Here is a 21,289-nt window from a genome sequence, read left to right as displayed (position 1 = left end):
TCTGGTTTATTAGAAGCAGAGACCGTTCTTTGTTAGAAGTAAGAAGAAACCTCATTGCTTGACTGGCTAACATACTCTCTGCTGTCTCAGACGACGACATCTTTAACTTGTGGACACCGTACGTAGCTTCTCTATTTTGCTTTGAAAGGGAGGGGTGAGCTGCTTTTTGTTGCAGTTCACAACCTCACCTCTAGATGCCGCTAAAATTTACACACTGCACCTTTAAATGAACACAGAATACTGTAGAAACAGTAGTGCTGGATTCTGATAAGACAATGAAACTACACAAAACCCCAGACTGATTAGATTATCATTTACAATACTTTATGGGAGTTGTAAGTGGAGTTTATTGCCTCATAAAAGATGTTAAGGTTAAGCAAAATTTAGAATGGGTTCCTTTTCAATTTGTATGTTGGAATTTGAACTGATCTGATCACAACAGGAAGCTGAATTGGAATATGAAAAAGAATGACAGGAAATATGACTGAACAGCAATTCAAAGACATTTAAGTAAAGGATATTTGGAGGAAATTTATCAGTAATGGTATGAATGAAGATTTCTTTTACATTGCTCTATAAATGTGTAAGGCCTGTAAAAACTTTTTACTTTCAAACAACATTCAAAAACTGCCTTTCTTAACTTTCCTTCTTGTTAAAAATTACACTTATTGCAATTATTTGAAATTATTTGAATTTCAATTTACTTTAATTCTACTTCTTTATATTCAAATTTCAATTCTAGCTCCTTTTTGCTACATCACTTCAAATTGGGCATTTAAACTGGAATTGAAAAGACACTCAACTCAATTCTGTATGGCACAAACCCTGTATTAAATACAATATTTTTATTTTTGCTGCTTGAAATCAAACATTGTAATGTTGTAATTGATCTCAAAGCAGGTTGGTTTGATTCAGGAATGTTCTGATTTTCATATGTGAATGCATTTTCGAAACCAAAGTTGCTGAAAAAGTGTTTTGTCAGAGTTGAGGTCTGTCATCATCTCAGTGTGTCTGTGTGCTCATTACCCAGCTGGGCCTTGCAGCTCTCTATAGTTTTATCCAAACTCCTAGTAGGTTTTTTGGGAGAGGTAAGGAGAACTGACGTCCCTTGCTGCTGCTGCTGCTGCTGTACAGTCTCACTCAGCTCCTTCAGGTCCATTTCTGCTTTAATGCGATCTGAGGGAACACATCCAACACAAATATTCAATAAACACAGAGATAAATGGTGCAGTGGACAGCAGGTTGATTTGATAACTCACCAAGATTGAGGTTGAGAATGCCTCCTGTGGCCGAGCTCCTTTCCTGTTTAACCGGCGTGGGTACGAGAGGCTTGGGGCTGCCGCTTGTCTTCAGAGACCCAGGGGACGCTGGGGGCCAGATTTTAAACTTTAATCACCCACTATTTTTTGTTAAACAAAATATTGGCCATTGGAAGTCTAGGTAATCACCTGTATAATCCATTGAGTCTTCACCAGCGCTATAGTGACTCGACGACACTCTCGCCCCTCGCTCGTCCTGCTCCAGGTCTGACCCCGTGTGGACTGAGGAGTTGGTGCTCATTGGCGATCTGGGCATGTCCGTCACAGAGATCCGGCGTCCCGCACCTCCTGACATCACTGTCTTCCCCAGGAGCATCTTGGGGGATGCGGTCATATCGAAGTTGAACTTGACCTTGTCCTGTTTCTCAGGCTTCACCATGCCTTTTTTAGGGTTACTAGGGTCCTGCAGCATTTGGAACTGGTTGTTGGGTGTGTAAGGCGTCCGGAACGGAGCGTAGTTGAACACACCGTACTTCTTGCGCACGTTTTCCACGTAGACCTCCATTTCTTGCATGGCGCTGTTGAAGATGCTTTTGGTCTTCTTCACAGAGAAGGGTATCTCCTTAGACATGAGGTAACAGTTGTTTATGGGCACCCAGGCTCTGAAAGGTAAAGTACATATTTTAATACAAATAAAAATGTGTATGGCAGTGCAACTCCACTATAAGATCCTTGTTGATGTACATTACCGCTCAAAAGCGGTATTATTATAAATAAAATGTTTTAATGTTTTGAAAGAAGTCACCTTGTCAAAATGCTCACCAAGGCTGCATTTATTTGATCGAAAATACAGTAAAAACAGTAATAACGTATCAGCATCAGTCTTCAGTGTCACATGATCCTTCAGAAATCATTCTAATATGATGATTTGCTGCTCAAGAAACATTTATGATTACTATAAATGTTTAATAAGAATTATTTGTTTGTTTAATTATGTTTGTTATAAGTTTTGAAACCATGATACATTTATTTGCATTTATCAGCATTTACTTGAAATAGAAACATTTTGTAACATCTCTTTAAATGCAAATGATCTGCTTCTCCCGCCCCCTTTCCAGAAGAGGGCGGAGCTTTAACAGCTCAACAACAACAAAGCTGGAGAATCTCACGCAGACAAAATGAGGATTGTCAGTAACGGTGTTCAGCCTTACATTGTTCAAACCGGAGTCGACACTGATGGAGAGACTCAGGAAGAAGTTACAACTTTTAGACGTTTCTGAATGGTTAGTGGATAAATTGATGTAGTTGCTGTGGAGTTGATTCAACTCATCCACTAGCATGTGACGTCATGTTCATGTACCCCTTTAAATCTTACTGACCCCAAACTTTTAAATGGTAGCATATCACGGTTTCCACAAAAAATATTCACAGCACAACTGTTTTCAGCTTTCATAATAATAAGAAATGTTTCTCGAGCAGCAAATCAGAAATAAAATAAAAAAATAAAATTATGCAAGCTTCTATAAACACTGTAGTGAACTGGTTGCAAAATTGTTATGTATAGTTGTAAAAAATTGATTCACAGAAATGAATCAAACTTCCTAAATGTATTTGCTAGTTAAAATCAGAAGTTAAGTTTAAATCAGAAATGCTATTGAAATATGTTTTAACAGCCTCAGGTCACAAAACTTTAGTAATGGTCTTTAGGAACGGGCCAAATATTATGTTCAAGCTTTGATTTAAGTTATGTTGCTTAATTTTTTTATATCGGTAGCAAAATCATTGCAATAATATTGTAAAACTGGTAACACTTTACAATAAGGTTCATTAGCTAACATTAGTCAACATGAACTAATAATAAACTCCACTTCTACAGCATTTATTAATCTATGTTAATTTCAACATTTACTAATACATTATTAAAATCAAGAGTTGTATTTGTTAGTTAATGCACTGTGAAGTAACATGAACAAACAATGAACTGCTGTATTTTTATTACCATTAACAAAGATTAACAAATACAGTATTGCTCATGGTTCATGTTAGTTAAAGGTGCCCTAGAATCAAAAATTGAATTTATATTGGCATAGTTGAATAACAAGAGTTCAATACATGGAAATGACATACAGTGAGTCTCAAACTCCATTGTTTCCTCCTTCTTATATAAATCTCATTTGTTTAAAAGACCTCCGAAGAACAGGCGAATCTCAACATAACACCGACTGTTACGCAACAGTCGGGATCATTAATATGTACGCCCCCAATATTTGCATATGCCAGCTCATGTTCAAGGCATTACACAAGGGCAGCCAGTATTAACGTCTGGATCTGTGCACAGCTGAATCATCAGACTAGGTAAGCAAGCAAAGAACAACAGCGAAAAATGGCAGATGGAGCAATAATAACTGACATGATCCATGATATCATGATATTTTTAGTGATATTTGTAAATTGTCTTTCTAAAAGTTTCGTTAGCATGATGCTAATGTACTGTTAAATGTGGTTAAAGTTACCATCGTTTATTACTGTATTCACGGAGACAAGAGCCGTCGCTATTTTCATTTTTAAACACTTGCAGTCTGTATAATTCATAAACACAACTTCATTCTTTATAAATCTCTCCAACAGTGTGTAATGTTAGCTTTAGCCATGGAGCACTATCAAACTCATTCAGAATCAAATGTAAATATCCAAATAAATACTATACTTACGTGATTAGACATGCTGCATCACGAACACTTTGTAAAGAACCATTTTGAGGGTTATATTAGCTGTGTGAACTTTGTTTATGCTGTTTAAGGCAAGCGCAAGCTCCGGGCGGGGAGTGTGAGCATTTAAAGGGGCCGCGCAGCATGAATCGGCGCATATTTAATGATGCCCCAAAATAGGCCGTTTAAAAATTAATTAAAAAAAATCTATGGGGTATTTTGAGCTGAAACTTCACAGACACATTCAGGGGAAAACTTAGACTTATATTACATATTTTAAAAAGACGTTCTACGGCACCTTTAATACATCAACTAATGTTAACAAATGAATCTTTTAGTAAAGTGTTACCATAAATATTTAATATATTCAATATAAGTGAATGCCTAAGTAAATACAAGAGTAATAGGCTCACCGGTCATGCTGGCCAAAGAACCGTGCGTCCACCTGACCGTCCTTGTCTCTCAGGGCTTTAGCGGGCCAGAAGGGAAAACCTTTCAGTTTGGCCCACACCAGAGGGTGAGGCTGAGACTACAAGAAAACATAAACATGAGCGTTTGAAATACAGCCCAGATATTGACTGACTGTAAAAATATATGACATAATTCACAGGCTTAACTACAAACCACGAAGCAGCTTGATACCAGGAGCCAGCGTTCACATATAAACAGTACTATTATATCTTAAAAAAAGATCATCCTCTTACACAAGGTTCACAGAACCAGTTGTCCCTCTTCTGACAGGCAGACAGGTAGCACTCTGGACAAACCTCAATTTCATTCATCTGTGGAAGATTAATAGATACTGTAATACTTCCCAAGACCGCAAAATACGTACAATTACACATACACTTCCTTTCAAAAGCTTTTGAATAACATGTATTGAAATGTTATTAGACCACTCACTTCATGTTCACAGATCTTGACAATAACTTTAGCAGTTGCTGTTAGCTTGTGGTTCCCTGAAAAAGAGCCGTTTAGACGTCATGAATGTACAGATGTGAGTAAAGATACAAGCACATTGATTTCACAATCCAGCACTAACCTCCATTATAAATGATACAGTTGTGCAGAATCCACTTCACGTCAGCCAAAAATGCTTCTGTGCAACCATACATTTTCTTCTTGATATTCTACAGACACATATATTTCTCAGTTACAGCATTTGTTTTTACCACATACAGTGCCTAAAAAGCAATTAATTAGGTTTTACATGATAAAACAATAAATATACTCTTCAAAATGAAGACAAAAACAATATCTGTAACACCTGATGTACCTTTTCTAGAGTACACAGGTCCATTGGGTGAAATATATATTCGGCATAATCGGGGTGCTGCTCCAGGGACACCGGCTTCTGAAATGGCTCCGTCTGCAACATAAATCATTCATAAAGATACGCCGCAATGGTTGAATTAATGTACTCCAGTCACATGAAAACCAATAGCATCATAATGAAAATACGGAGTGATTAAATAAATTGTATTTGACTCACCCCTGGCTGTTTCATCTTCTGCAGAGCGAACTTCAGCAGGTACGACAGCTGCTCCAAGTTCAGCATGGTCATCGCTTTACTCTGAGTCTCAATGCATTCAGCCACCGTTATTTTCTGGAGCAGAGAGTGAAATGACTGTACTATATACATACATCTCTCACCAACAGTTCATAATCGTTCATATGCACTCAAGCGTTCTCACACTTCCAGTTTCAAAAGGCAGAAGTTAATATCTGTCGATTCATAGTTACTGTCCATTTAGCCTGATGTTATTAAATGCCATCTGCTCCGAATTAGGAGTGTAAGAAAGTACTGAAGCCATTTCAAATTGTAAACATACAAATTATACCAGAATAAATTGATTTGTGACCAAATTTCAGATTTCATGATGCATGAAAAAAAAAAAGTAAGCAAATGAATTGTCGTCAGAGGAAATATCTACACCTCTACAAAACAATTTCAACTCATTTCACTATTTTCTGAACGGTCTATCTCATCCTAGTCCAGGAAAAAGTATAGAACTCTTAGGAAAGGAGTCTGTCATATCTAGTGTTCCAAAACCTAGTGAGCTTGCTGTCTATATAGGGAGCGTATCATCCTAACTATAGTGTGCAACAGTCGGGTTCTGGTCGGGTTCAATTTCTCTATAGGGAAACTGATTTTTAACTTATTTACCTTTAAAGACAGACCAACTGTGAGCTACGAGGTTGTTAATCGATAGTATTTGCTTCTGTGGAAGCTGTCAGCCTGCATTATTTCAGCTTAGTTTTAAAGTAATCATGTTTAACAGCATAATTTGTGGTGAAAACTACATTACCCATGATGCTGTATAGAAAATTCCACCAACCAGAGCCGAAAGATGCAAAACACTCCAAAAGATCTTATTAGCTCCACCTGTAATCAAGTCTGTCTTACTAAATACTTGTGGAACCAACGGCACTGAAAAAGTGGGCGGGATCTAATGCACTATTAGGAACCGCATAATTGACTGATACTGATACTCAACATGATAAGCATAATACATAGCACACATTTAAAGGGATAGTTCACCCAAAAATGAAAATTCTGTCATTTACTCACACTCAAGTAGTTCCAAAAATGTAAAATTTTATTTAAATTTAAAGTAACCAAACAGATCGTGCCCCCCATTGACTACTATAGTATTTATTTTTCCTACTGTGTTAGTCAATGGGGGACGAGATCTGTTTGGTTACTGACATTCTTCCAAATATCTTCCTGTTCAGCAGAACAAAGAAATGTATACATTTTTGGAACTACTTGAGCTTGAGTAAATGACAGAATTTTCATTTTTGGGTGAACTATCCCTTTAAAAATGTAATTATACTGCAAAAGGATTTTTAACACTTTTCAGTACTGATTGAAATATGTTTATTTATGATCAACAATTATTGTGACTCATCCACTATTTTGGATATAAACATTCTCCGCAAAAGAATATTGAGATGTTGCCTTGGATTTCAACCAAAATGTGTTTTTTTAAAGGGATAGTTTACCCTTTGGAACACAAAAGAAGATATATTAATGTTCGAAAAGGACTGTTGTTGGGAATATTGGAATAAGGCCATATATCCACCAAAGCGTTTTTTCCCCCCACTGCTTTACATTGTATTGACATTTTTATATAAATTGAACAAAATTATAAACGCAACACTTTAGTTTTTTGCCCCCATTTTTCATGAGCTGAACTCAAAGATTCAAGACTTTTTCTATGTACACAAAAGGCCTATTTCTCTCAAATATCGTTCACAAATCTGTCTAAATCTGTGTTAGTAAGCGCTTCTCCTTTGCCGAGATAATCCATCACCTCACAGATGTGGCATATCAAGATGCTGATTAGATAGCATGATTATTGCACAGGTGTGCCTTAGGCTGGCCACTATAAAATGCCACTCTAAAATGTGCAGCAGTTTTACTGTATAGAGGGTATACATCAACGTCACTTGAAAGCGCGCTCCCTCAGCTGGACTGAGTGGCAAAAGAACCTGCTGCGTGACTGGATTTAATAGAGGAAACTGCGAAAACGCGAGTAAAACTAACGAAGTACACTAAAGGTTGGATTTGAAAGTGTTCCTTACAACTTGTCAAATAAACCTAATCCATGGATATTGCAAGCAGCCAGGAATCGTGTTTCCTGACATTTATATGTGCCTGATTTCGACAGTGGGGAAATACATAAAGCAAATCTGCCTGTGAATATTTTATATAACTACAATATAGGTAGGTTTAAATCTGCGTAATCACTTATATCAATGTTATATCGTCATATTGTCCAGCCCTAAAACATTTATAGTTTTATAGTATAGTTTTTGTCAGTGTTGTTTATTTAAAAACACCAAATAATGCAGAATATAAGATGGTAAATATTTAATTGACGAGTTGTCAACACAATATATAAGAATACAATAAATATACGGTATGATTTTACCTCAAAATCCAACAATTTGACACACAATGATAACAGCAAAACGTTTCTCTGTCTGGAGTCGAGTTGTTTCTGTGAATTGCAGTGATCCATTTGCTTATTTTTTCTGTAGCTTTCGGCAGACTTTAAATATATACCTCAGGGTTTGTGTCAAATCTATTTGTACAGTCAATCGCAAAACTCTTTCCCATTTTAGAAGTGTTTTGTGTGTTTTTCGCAACATTCACGCTGAAAACCAATGCTGCAGTCGTAATGGTCGACGGTGACGTCACATGCATAAACTCCTTTTGGGGGGGGGGGTTTGGTGAAACGCTTTGGTGAACACGCAGCCTAAGAGACAACATTCCAGCCCATTGACTTCTATTGTATGGACAAAAAAAATAATATAAATATATAAATAGAATATTTAAAATTTAAATTTTTTTTTAGTTTTCATTTAAATTTTAGTTTAGGTTTTAGTCTTTTTTTTGTGTGTGCTTTTGTTATTTTTGTGTGATTTGGCTTTTGGCTGTGCGATTAATCAGTATGCAATGTGAATGCAGTGCGCCCAAATCTAGCGTGAGAACAGAGCGGGTTTGGAAGAAAGCACTAAAACAGGGAAGATGAATTCAGGGCAGGATAAGGACTTCAAAATCAACATCCGTGGCTTAGGAATATTTTGGACACATGAGAGGTAATTTGCAAGAACTGTTAAACTCTTGTGGCAGAAAAACATTCACACAGAATGTGTTTTACCTTGAACGACGTGTAGAAACGGCATGTCATGGACGTGTAAAAGATGCGAGAACAACAGTTAAAGGCGTCCGTCTAGCATGTGTTTACATAGAAAAACAATGGCATACTCCGAACCGGGTGAACAAAAATTGATAATACAGGCATTTGCAAACCAACATACAAAAAGAGTTAAAGAAGGCATAAAGAAACATATAACTTATGCAAAGATATGGTGCCCGTAAATATTAATAAAGCCAGCTTCCAAAAAATTATACAGGGAAATATTGTTACAAAACTGATTGAAAATCGAAATCGCAATATTCATCAAAAAAATCGTGATAGTATTTCTTTGCCTTGGCAACAAACTGAAATAAAATAAGTAGAAAGTACTAAAACTTTTATTTGATCACTAAAAAAAAAAAAAAAAATCATCTAATATTTATATTTAATTTCAATTAACAAAAATGATTTTTAATGGTTTTCGTTTTAGCCAACAATAACACTTTTACAACATTAGGGTGAGTAAAGGAAGACAGAACGTTAATTTTTGGGTGAACTATCCCTATAAGGCAGCATAATGTTGTGAAACAACCTTCAAAAAGCGCCTGCGCCTCAAAATAAGCAGGCAGCTCACTAGGTCTTGGAACAGATCTTAGGTTTCCATATGACCGGTTATGGACATGATTTATCGCTTTACAAGCAGCTTTTCATGTTCTGAACATATTTGAATGTGGAAACTAATCCAGACACAGTACAGTCGTCAGTACCTCGCATTCTGGACAGAACCAGTCGCCCTCAGGCTCTGCGGCCAGTTTGAGGCACTTGGCGTGGTAGACGCGCGGGCAGAGCTCACAGCAGAGCACCTGGCCCTCGCGGTGACACACCCAGCAGTAGAAGTCATTCCGCCCGTCCTGCGGTACAACATCAACAGGGTCTGTGGTGAGTGCGGGCTGCTTGACATAGTAAAAGGGACCATGTCTAAGCTCACACTGAAATGCAGGCAAGAGAGACAGGGCAAAGGGGTCAAATCACAAGCCACAACACTTGCAGGGGAAACTTAGCAAGGCATTGCAATAAATCAAGCATGGACAGGTAAGCAGTCACATGACCACTGGGTCAAAAAAGCGGCACATTGGGAAGACACTATGTAGGATTTCCATTCACATTTCCATAAACACACTACATGACTACATTTTTCATGAGTGATCTGAGAACCATGTGGTGTCTGAGATCAAGTGTGTTTCACCAGGATTGGAATGAAATCCTAAATTACCATCAGATGCCAAATACAGATTAGCAGGATAAAGGGACAGATACTTTAGACATTAAAGTTTTGATTCATGTGGTAACATCATAATAAATTACAGCTAATTATTAGCGTTCGGTACCTGTAAGTTACTAATTAATTTAAATTTGCTTGATACTTTCACATAAAGCCAATAAGCAAATCCACATTTGGCATCTTTCTTTGTTCCTATGAATGGCAACACTCCACCACAAAGACACCACAGCATTCAATAAACTTGATTATTAGCTGTACTAAAGTGAACACGCACCCAAAAAGAAGCATTCGGACACTTACGTAATATTAAAAAAAAAAAAATAAAGTGTCGTATGCAAACAAATGAGTGGTAATGAAAGCTATTATGAGAACTAACTTCCCTTTGGGCTATTTTTGCAATGACATTTAACCAGCTGGTAACCACAGGTGCAGTTCATCACATTAACCAAGTACACTACTAGTTTAGGTTCAGTAAGATTTTTTTTAAAAGGAAATTGAGACTATTAAATCAATTAATCCTAAAAAAAAGTATCACTTTTCAACAAAAATATTAAAGGGTTAGTTCACCCAAAAATGAAAACTCAGTCATTTATTACTCACCCTCATGTGGTTTCACACCCGTAAGACTTTCGTTCATCTTCAGAACACAAATTAAGATATTTTTGATGAAATACAAGTTTTTCTTATTCCTCATAGAAAGCAACATAATTACCGTCATTCAAGGTCCAGAAGGGTAGTAAAGACATCATTAAAATAGTCAACATGACTACAGTGGTTCAACCTTAATGTTATGAAGCAACAAGAATAGTTTTTGTGCGCAAAAGCAAAACAAAAATAACGACTTTATTCAACAAATTTGTCTCTCCCGTCATTCTCCTATGCTGTTTAGTGCAGCACTTCCAGGTTCTACGTCAGAACGGCGGCTCATTATTGGCCGACGCTGGTCACGTGAGCTGCATGACGCAGGTGTGTGATGCAGACGCAGGAGCCGGCCAATAATGAGTCAGTGTTCTGGCGTAGAACCTAAGGTTGCACGGTGTACCGGTACTACGGTAGTATCTAAAGCTTCAAAATTACTGCCGATGCCATTGTATTTTTTAAACGGTAGTATCGTCAGTACCGTAAGGAATGTTGTATGTGTGGCAGGTACACTTTATTGAACATGTATGCCTGCAAAAACATTACAAGAGACTGCCGTTGACTGTCTGCTGTGCCCTGTGTAGTAAATGCTCTGTAGAATTAGCGCCTTATTGTTTCCTGATGCCTCAGTTAATTTTGCAATGAGATAAAGTTGCACTTGCACGTTGTTGTTCGCAGTGAATTTTATCTGGAAAAAGGGTCTGAAATTCAATAAAATAAAATCTTTATATAAGAATTAATTATTTCAAGATAAAGGCAAAAAAATGCTCCTGATAGCTCGTGACACGAGCAAAAGCGCTGTTTTTGTTTAGCTTCTAAATGAATCGGTTGAATGATTCATTGACTTAATCATTAACACTTGATGCCACCTACTGGCGACTTTAGTCTCCCATCTAAAAGTAGGCCAATTCTATCATTTTTTTTTCCGCCAACATTTTTAGTTCTATATTCAGATTTTTATATTAGAAACATTAATATCATAACATTACTTATGCAATTGTAATTTAAGTGTAAATGCATAAATGCTACATTGTAATGTCAGTTCATACAGCTTCTGTGCAGTGCTAAGATGAACTTTGTTAACAATGATTCATTTGATTGGTAATAAAAGCCTGTTATTCATTCTCATTAATGAAGTATTCAGAGAAAATTCTGGTCTGTTTTCATGTATTTATGAAAGTTTGGTTCATTTTGTATACTTCATGGTATCGTGATACTACTTGGTATCGCGATACTTCAGCTGGTATAGTATCGCAAGACATTTTATGGTATCGTGACAACCCTAGTAGAACCTGGAAGCGTTCACTGCATCAACTGCGTACAAGTCTGACAGGGAAGAGAAGAAATTGTTGAATTAATTTGTTATTTTTGTTTTGTTTTTGCAGACAAAAAATATTCTCGTCGCTTCATAACATTAAGTTTGAACCACTGTAGTCACTTTGACTATTTTAATGATGTCTATACAACTTTTCTGGACCTTGAATGACGGTAATTGCGCTGCTTTCTATGGGGGCTAAAAAAAAAACTTGGATTTTATCAAAAATATCTTAAATTTGTGTTCTGAAGATGAACGAAGGTCTTGAACGACATGAGGGTGAGTAATTAATGACAGAAATTTCATTTTTGGGTGAACTAACCCTTTAAGCAGTAAAACTGTTTTCAACATTGACAATAATCATAAATGTTTCTTGAGCATCAAATCATCATATTACAATGATTTCTGAAGGATCATGTGACACTGAAGACTGGAGTAATGATGCTGAAAATTCAGCTTTGACATCAAAGAAATAAATTACATTTTAAAAAATATATAAAAAAAAAAAAAAAAAACTATTTTAAATTATAATATTATTTCACAATACTACTGTTGTACTGTATTTTTGATCAAATTGACGCTTGCTGAGCATAAGAGACTTTCAAAAACATAAACATTTTTTTCCTGAATAGTAGTGTACACCAAATAATAACCAGAAAGCATCAATACATTTTGCCTTCATTATAAACCGTATATTTATTATTTTATCATTTAAAACAGGATGTTCTTTAATTGAGCCCCAATTGGATTGATATTTTATTTTCTGTCTAATGCAATGATAAATCCATCAAAGGAATTGTTCAACAAAAAATGAAAATCATTATTTATTCACCCTTATGTCATTCCAAACCCCCTATGACTTTCTTTCTTCTGTGCAACACAAAAGAATATATTTTGCAAAAGGGTTTTTTGTCCATATTTTGTGCAATGATGTTTGACTTTCACTGTATAGGCAGCTGAAACATTCTTCAAAATATCATCTTTTGTGTTCCAAAGAAAGAAGGTAATATTAGGAACCGCATGAGGATAAGTAACTGACAGTATTTTCATTTTTGGGTGAACTATCCCTTTAAGTATATGCCTGTAGTGTCCAAATGCTTTTTGAGGCCACCCTATGGCTTACAGGACGGAAATCCCCACAAGGGGTCGACTGTGTTCATGCAAATCAGTTAAAGCATTCGGCCCCTTTCAATGGCCAGCGTTTTATCATTAAAAACTGCACAGTGAAAGAAATTAAAATCAGTCACACAGATTTACAAGCCACAATCAATCCTGATTAATTCATTTGGCCATTCAAATAGAAAAAAAAAAAAAAAAAAAAATGTAAAAAGGACATCTTACAAATGTTTTTTAAATTAAGCATTTGAACAAAAAATGATCTGCTCAACCCAATTAAAAACAGGCAAAAGGACGTCAGGATGAAAGGGAAGCTAGTGAGGGAACATACTTGGTCTTTATTGTTGTTGATTAATCCTGGTTTCTTCTTCTTCTTTGTGGGACTGGGTGACGTGTCAGAGGGAGAGTGTCCGTTTGAGGAATGTGGAGGACTGGGTGCTTTCCTCTTCTGCGCAGTCAGCGCCTGCTCTGCTGATCCTAGATCAGGGACAGCTGGCAAGAGAACCACAGCTGATTCATTATGCAAAGCCCACACTGATAATACAACACCTCACCCAGCTGGGCCTGTGATTGTGACCTTTCAAAGCATCAACGACACAAACCACCATCGACCTTCATGCACAAAGAGACTTGCCTTTTATGCACATCTTCAAGAAGATGTCGCATTAAACATCCGACTTACCTACTTACAGCCATTATGAAAGAGGAAATTAGGTCGCATGTCATGTTTGATGTGGTTTAGATTAAAAGTGTGCTTGCTTGCTTTTTATTCAAGATTCTCTCAAAATTTATATTTGGGGTATATTACGTAAGATCAAAGCACTAAATTTATACAACAAAGTAATCTAAAAATTTGAATATTAAAAAAAAAATACCTTTGGGTGGCACGGACACCTCCATCCCATCAACAGCATCGGACTCCGTCTTTATTTCCTCCACAGCCAAACTAAATGAAGTAAAGAGAGGGAGAGCAAAAGAAAATGCTGGAATAAGACACTGAAACCTCATGTGGTCTACCCCTGAGATAAAAGACTTGGATGATGTAATCTAATCTCCAGAGTTATGTTGTTGTTGTTCATAGCAATCGTCCTCCATTCCACATCTGAACCACTTTTACTTGGGCAAGGAGATCCTTGCATGAGTATTGCTTTGTCTGAACTGTGCTGTAACCCATTATCGGCCTGCAGAGTGAATTTACAACAGGATATTATCCTTGCGTCTGATCGAGACGGTGCGAGGCATAAACTCTCTCTCTGTATCTAGTAATAGACCAGCACCTCCCTCAGATGAACCAAACATGTTCATGGGGAATACCACCGTGAATAGGTCCGCTCACTGGGGAATACGGCAGCGACGTCTGCTGATCACCGGAGAGTGCCTTTAATTCAGACTCGGTAGTCTACTTCGTGCTCGAGAGGATTTGGCCTCGTCCAAGTTCAGGCATAATCGGTACTAAAATACCATCAGCTACTGACATGGATACATTCAAAATGTGCCCAATAATGCACCAGTATTTACATCATGTTCAGACGTTGTATAAAAGGTAAACTGGCTGTCAAGCTGACATTAATTTATTGGCAGTATGTTTGCATCACAAAATTAAGCAAATTAAATTATACAACTAATAAGGCTTATATTAAAAACAAGATGCTAAAAAGAAACACTGCTGTCCTATTAAACCCTTCACATATTTTTTAATATTTGGTGTTTTTTTAGAAAAAAAAAAATAGATGTAGGTCTCAAAACTGACACGGCCTGCCCTTATCAATCACTAAGCAATAAAGTGGCAAGCAATAAAAGGTTACAAAATGACTGGGAATCGTAAATGGTTAAAGAGATGCAATAAAAAAAAAACGACTGTTCTCGCTTTATTTTCGAGTTCCGGTAAGGCTGTACCATATATTGCTTCAGCATCGGCAATGTGCGCATAGTCACGTCGCAGGATGTGCGATGTCAAATCACATGTGATTTGCAGATTAATTTAAAAGTTTAACCATCATACAGTGAATGTTTATCATTAAGTCCTGTCAGTTTAAACATTCAGGTGAGTTTAAAGGGATAGTTCACCCAAAAATTAAAATTTGATGTTTATCTGCTTACCCCCAGTGCATCCAAGATGTAGGTGACTTTGTTTCTTCATTAGAACACAAATTATGATTTTTAACTCCAACCGCTGCCGTGTGTCAGTGGTATAATGCAAGTCAGCGGGAACTTGGACTATAAGAGTAAATAAAACACGACAGACAAATCCAAATTAAACCCTGCGGCTCGTGATGACACATTGATGTCCTAAGACACGAAACGATCGGTTTGTGTGAGAAACCAAACAGTATTTATATAATTTTTTACCTCTATTACACCACTATGTCCAACTGCCTTGAGCATTCGCTTAGTGATGTCTGATCGCGCTCTGACAGCGGCAGTGATGTCTCGTGCTCATTGAAGTATAAGCACGAGACATCACTGCCGCTGTCAGAGCGCGATCAGACCTCACGAATCGAGTGATGAATGCAGTTGGACATTGTGGTGTTTTAGAGGTAAAAAATGATATAAATACTGTTCGGTTTCTCGCACAAACCGATCGTTTCAAGTCTTTGACTATCAGTGTGTTGTCACGAGGCGCAGGGTTTAATTTGGATTTGTCTATGGAAGTGTTTTAGACTCTTATTGTAAGAGTTCCCATCCACTGACATTATAAGACTGACAGACGGCAGCAGTTGGAGGTAAAAATCATCATTTGTGTTCTACTGAAGAAACAAAGTCACCTACATCTTGGATGCACTGGGGGTAAGCAGATAAACATCAAATTTTCATTTTTGGGTGAACTATCCCTTTAAAGCATGCAACATGTGAAAGAGAACTCAATTCGTGCCGTGCAGACAGCATGCGAACACCGAATTCAGTTCTCTTTCTCATCTTTTTATGCTTGAACGGACACATGCACACAAAATTGTCAAAATGTCCGTCTCGTAGATAACCAGTGCAGCGATGCAACGACTTCCAACCGAAGCACAGAAAGCAATTTGCCACATGATACTGTTGAATACTTCTGCAGAGTTGGAACGTCTACTACAGGGTATGCGCACCCCCAGGGGTACGCGAGCTGCCACCAGGGGGTGCGCAAGAGGAAAAATTTAATGTCAGTCTGTTTTTTTAAGTGGGATTTTTCCATACAATAAAAAAACATGAACAGTAAACATTTCCTTTGTAATCGCTTTTATTTTAAATAAAAAACTATAATTAATGTTGTGGATCGTTTGTAACTTCATTGCAATTTAATTCAATGTACTGTCGTTCTAATTTCCACAACCGTTGTGTTATGATGATGATGATGATGCTACGGTCATTTAATAGGCCTATTGCTGCAATGTTTCTTTTACACAGCTGAAAATATCTGTGCTTTCTGTTACTGAGCCTGTGTCTGTCACTCGTCCTCTTGAAAGTGGAAGCTTGTGCGTAGCTTTGTTGCATTATATTGAAACTTTGTTGATGTTGTTATTGGTTGGCTCACGTCGGCAGCGTAGTGTCAAAAGTTGCTCTGACACACCAAACCAATGCTAAACAGCCGACGGCCAAGTAGCACGTCAGTTCTGCGCTTGCGTGAGATGAAATGCCTTTCCGAACCAGCAGGTGGCAGTAGCTGAACAGCCAATCAGAATGATCAGATGGCCCGACGGACCGACGAGCTCCGACGCCGATTCAACATGTCGAATCGGCCTAAAAAAGCTGACGCGGACCAACTTCAGCCGACGGTGCAGAACAAAACTCGGCTTGGTGTGTTCCTGCCTTAATACAGCAAACAATTACATGAATTTCATTGGATTTTTGGCTTCATTGACAATTCAGTAGGCAAGACTACCCATAAAAAAAATCATTGTGTCTCCTACAAAATCAATGTGATAAAAATATTTGCATAAATAATTCATTCTGCTCAAGATTCTTAAATATGGCCCAATACTTGTAAACAAAGAACTATTGTACTGAACTTAACATTTGATCATGCAGTACTCTTTTATATGACCAAAATGTAACATATAAGAACAAACTGAGGTAACAAATGGAAGTTATACATCCAGCGATAATGCAATCTGATCAGACACATCTAACAATTAATAACAGTTAATGGAAATAAACTGAGAAGCTTAAGAAATAAACAACAGCAATAAGAAAAAGAGGTGAATACTTCACTTAACACTCAACCACACGTGTCTTGACCACAACGAGGCCTTATTCAAGGGGAAACCCACGAAAGCCAATCAATCAAAAACCCTCCTCAACCACAAGGGAAGGATGGAAATGACGGGTACCAAACAGAACCATGCAAATGACAGGTGAAAGAGAAGAGGCGGACCAAGGCCAACGGCACAAACTAAATCCTACAATGACGAGGCCTTGATCCTGGTCTTTGTGCAGAAGAACAGACCAGAAAAGATTAGAAGCTGGCAACGGTTCTCCATTACATGAGGTCAGGATTAGGATCAATGTTGAGAACGAGCACAAATGAGAGGATTGATCATCAGGCCATGATGAGGCCTTAGTCTTTCACTAATTCTCACTGACGGGGAAAATAAATCCATGTACTTTCACCATTGAGATATTCAGAGATTTCCATCATCAGGACAATAAAAAGGGAAATTCATCAAATAAATCCAAAGTGGAAAATAATCTTCCAAAGTGATGAATAAAACTCACCTTTCTCACAAGAAAATATTCCAGGTTGTGTGGAAAAAGCATAAGTATGTCAGACATTAGTCTGGAGAACGAACATCCGTTTCAGCAAACTTGAATTAGACATGAGATGTCTAAAAAGGGAAATGTCTAAGCATTTAGCTATAGGCCTGAAGGCTCTCCATTTGTGACTTTAATGTGAGGAGCCGCATGGATGTTGTTATTTCACATTAGGGCCACGTCACGTCAGAAACTCCCATCCACCAGGCCTCTCTTTTCCTGCTCGCTTCAGAAAGGTCAAGCCAACTGTGTGGCTGAAAATCCAGATCTCTACACTGAAATCAAAGAAACAGGAAGTCCTGATCGAATGAAGAGAAAGAAAACCACCGCACTGCAACCAAACCGGCCTCCAAAACTGGATCTTCCTGAACGATCTGAGCAGAGACACAATCAGAGGTCCTCGCAAACAGACCAAATAAAGAGAAAGGCAGCTGTGAATGTGGAGATAACTGGTCAGAGAGTGAGCCGAGGTCTTTTTTTCTCTCTTCGCAGGAAATGAGAGTGCCTCCCTTCCCCCACCGCTCTGCTCGAGCTCCCCTTCCCCCCTCCCTCTAGGCCAGAGACGCGGGCTCTGGCACGTCCATGGCACGGGAGCTTACAGTAAACAGGGAGAACGAGAGAAACCCTAGCATATAGGTCAGTCTCAAGAGCCACAGCTGAGAAAAACAAGTCAAGCGGCAATGCACCTGAGTATCAACATGCAAACAAACGTCTCAGACAAGGCAAACCTTCCTCCCAGATTGTGCTCTTGAGCCGCTACTTTGTGGTTCATGGCTGCTTTGCGAATCATTTCAAGGGCAAGCAGTAACTTTACAAGAGCACAGTTGTTTCCTGTCACAGATGTCGATGTTGATACGATTTGACTTTTTCTGTTGCTCTTTGCTGATATAGCACAGGCAAAACACCCACTGAGGGTCATTTCCTCCGAACGGCACCAGAATCCTTTACAATGTCTTTTCCTTGACAAGAATCCCAACTGCAGTAGCATAATCTCCCTGGGAACGCACAAAACACTCCAGCCATAAAGAGAAGCTAGGATAACAATATAGGTGACTATATTGTGAATGCAATTAAATTAATTGCTTATAATTATAACAACTTGCTCATGAACCATTTGTTGTTTTATAAACAGGTGAAATATGATATGTATTGGAAGGGGGGGTTTTGAAACGCAGCCATAAATATCATTAGAAAGGCCAAGGATCCGTTGGGAATGCGGCAGGAGGCTTTTAGTCCCGTGTGGTTTGCACTCGCTTGTTTTGTCTTTGGCAGCAGCTGTGTGTGTATTAGGTGGTGCTATTTTATTGTTAACTTCACCATAAATTTCTAAAGAAACTCAAAAGGAGATGATTAATATCCAAATATCATCTAAACGGTCTTCTTAAAAGTGCTGTTTTGCGTCACAACCTTCTCTATGACAAGAATCAGTTTCGTTTTTACACAATTTAACTTTAAAAATTTAAATTTTCATAATGTAATGATAGTGCATTTGCAATAGAGCAATGCAAAAAAAACGTCTGCTCACAAAGAAGCCGAATATAATTCTGATTGTTTTGCCATTGTGTCTGCCTGCACAAAATACATGTATTTTAATCAATGGCCTAAGGAACAAAATGGCTTTTTTGCATGATTTGTATGACGCTGATGAATTCCTTTTGCATGAATAATCAATGCTTGAAAAATCTCATGACAAAATGGTGTCTCATACTATTTTTAAACTCGTACTAGCGCTCACAATGGGACTGACAGTAAACAATGACAGCAAAAATCATGCAAAGTCGACACTGACCTATTATTTTCTTAAGGACGTGTTCAAAAACAGCACAGAAAATAGCTGTGAGCGGTCAAAACGACATGGGACTGAAAATAAAAATATAAAACAAACACGAATGCGAATGAAAAATGCCCTCATTGGTAGATCACGTCCTGAATTACCCATCCTGCCCCTGTGTAAAATGACCACAGCTGGGGCTCTCAGCTCTCTAGTAGGGCCCTAACAGATGCCTCCATTTTCTGTGGCGTGGCTTGTGACACAAACAGACAATGGGACAGGCAATCAGCTTACAAAAGTACATCACCCCAAGCACCCCACCCCCTGATCCTCCACCCCCTACATGGGGCAGAAATGACTGTCACTGAGCTGTTTGCCAGTTCAGCAATGAGTGATAGCTGACTTCGTTTGCCATGTAACCATGTGACCGAGCAGCACACAGGCCAAAGCTCAGCAGAGGGAGAGGGAGAACGCCTGACCCCCCTTTTCTGGCCCTCTCCCCCACCTCCTTCCTCCTCTGCCCTGTTTTTCTGAGACTCAGGCCTTTGCTAGGCCTCCCCAATCACTGGAGAATCAAATCTGCAATTCACAGTGTTAGCAGTGGATGAAAACAGTACAATGACAAGAAAGGACAGACGTAATAAAACCTCAGGCTTACCTCTGTGGATGCATGGCTGAAACAGTGTAATGTCAATACTTATAAAACATGGAGGACAGCCTCAGCCTTTAGACAAGGGAGGGCTCTCCTCTCCACACTCAGAGCTCAGGCCTGTCTGATCAGAGCAGGGCCGTGACTGGCTGCCCTCCCACTAGCAGGATGTAAGGCCTCGTCTGATTGGCCGAAGCGCTTCCTGAGTAATTATCTTTGTTCGGCACTGGCAGGATCAGCAGAGAGTGCGGGAAAGAGCACAGAGGAGAGGGAGAGAGAGAACTAGGCCTCACTCACTCCAAAAACACGCTTGTTTGCGCAGACCCACTGCGAAACGGCAGCTAAATATCCGTCAGCTGTGGATGTGGAGCAAATTTTGTGGGATTTCGCATTAAAGCTCTTTTGTTTGTCTCGGGTCTGTGTGGAGCCGTAGGCCTTTGTTTAATCCCTCCCCCCACCGGAGCCGGTTGAGAAACAGGAGACACTCCTTTAGTGAAAATGAGCCCTCAGCAAAAAATAGTGCAGCCACCATAACTTCCTGTGCTTGAACTGCAGATGATTCATGAGCAGATATGTAAAGCAGATATAATATGCCTCTCTAAAATGAGAAATGCAGTGCAAAAACAAATGCAATACACTTGGATGTTAAATAATATGTCACAAAACATAGATTAACTAAAGCCTGAAGCACTTAATTACATTCAATGAAACTAGTTTTCAAGAAAAAAAGAATAATATATTTTTACATTCACAAAAGCAGAGGAACTATATAAATGCCGTAGATTCACCTCAATATTCTGAGTGTTAAACTAAATTCTCTGAATCGTTACTGCATTAAGACACTGGTGCATTTTAAGATGATTATATTTGATGAATTTGTAGGAATGTGTTTAGGCCCTCACTGCAAAATCTTCCACTAGGCCGCAAACAACAGCGCCGCCTGCTCTCCGATACTTACACGACACTGACATCCACTGGAGAGACAGGGAACTGACTCCCATCAGGACTGAAATGACACAACAGTGATCTTACATGCTTGGGCGACGCGATAATATTAGGGGGTATGATTAAAAAAATAATAATAATATATTGTTTGTGTACTAGGGTACAGGTAGAAACAATATATAGAGTGGGTTCTATACAGTCAACCCCTGAATATTGATTTTATTTAAA

General features: G+C 38.4%; 1 protein-coding gene across 1 annotated transcript in view; it reads right to left on the bottom strand.

Moving 5' to 3' along the window:
• prkcbp1l (protein kinase C binding protein 1, like) overlaps positions 1-20,518 on the bottom strand; it is a 30,902-nt gene extending 10,384 nt beyond the window's left edge. The window contains 13 exon segments of the mRNA XM_067370382.1: positions 1,027-1,176; positions 1,260-1,367; positions 1,449-1,921; positions 4,381-4,496; positions 4,672-4,749; positions 4,871-4,926; positions 5,010-5,097; positions 5,244-5,336; positions 5,460-5,573; positions 9,384-9,605; positions 13,300-13,460; positions 13,844-13,914; positions 20,126-20,518. Coding sequence (XP_067226483.1) covers positions 1,027-1,176; positions 1,260-1,367; positions 1,449-1,921; positions 4,381-4,496; positions 4,672-4,749; positions 4,871-4,926; positions 5,010-5,097; positions 5,244-5,336; positions 5,460-5,573; positions 9,384-9,605; positions 13,300-13,460; positions 13,844-13,914; positions 20,126-20,139 — 1,744 coding nt within the window. The 5' untranslated portion in view covers positions 20,140-20,518.
• Positions 20,519-21,289: the final 771 nt, after the last annotated feature.

Source organism: Chanodichthys erythropterus, chromosome 20 (genome assembly GCF_024489055.1).
Source record: "Chanodichthys erythropterus isolate Z2021 chromosome 20, ASM2448905v1, whole genome shotgun sequence".
NCBI lineage: Eukaryota > Metazoa > Chordata > Actinopteri > Cypriniformes > Xenocyprididae > Chanodichthys > Chanodichthys erythropterus.
The sequence above is the reverse complement of the archived record's forward strand: the minus strand, read 5'-3'. Positions and strand labels throughout refer to the sequence as shown.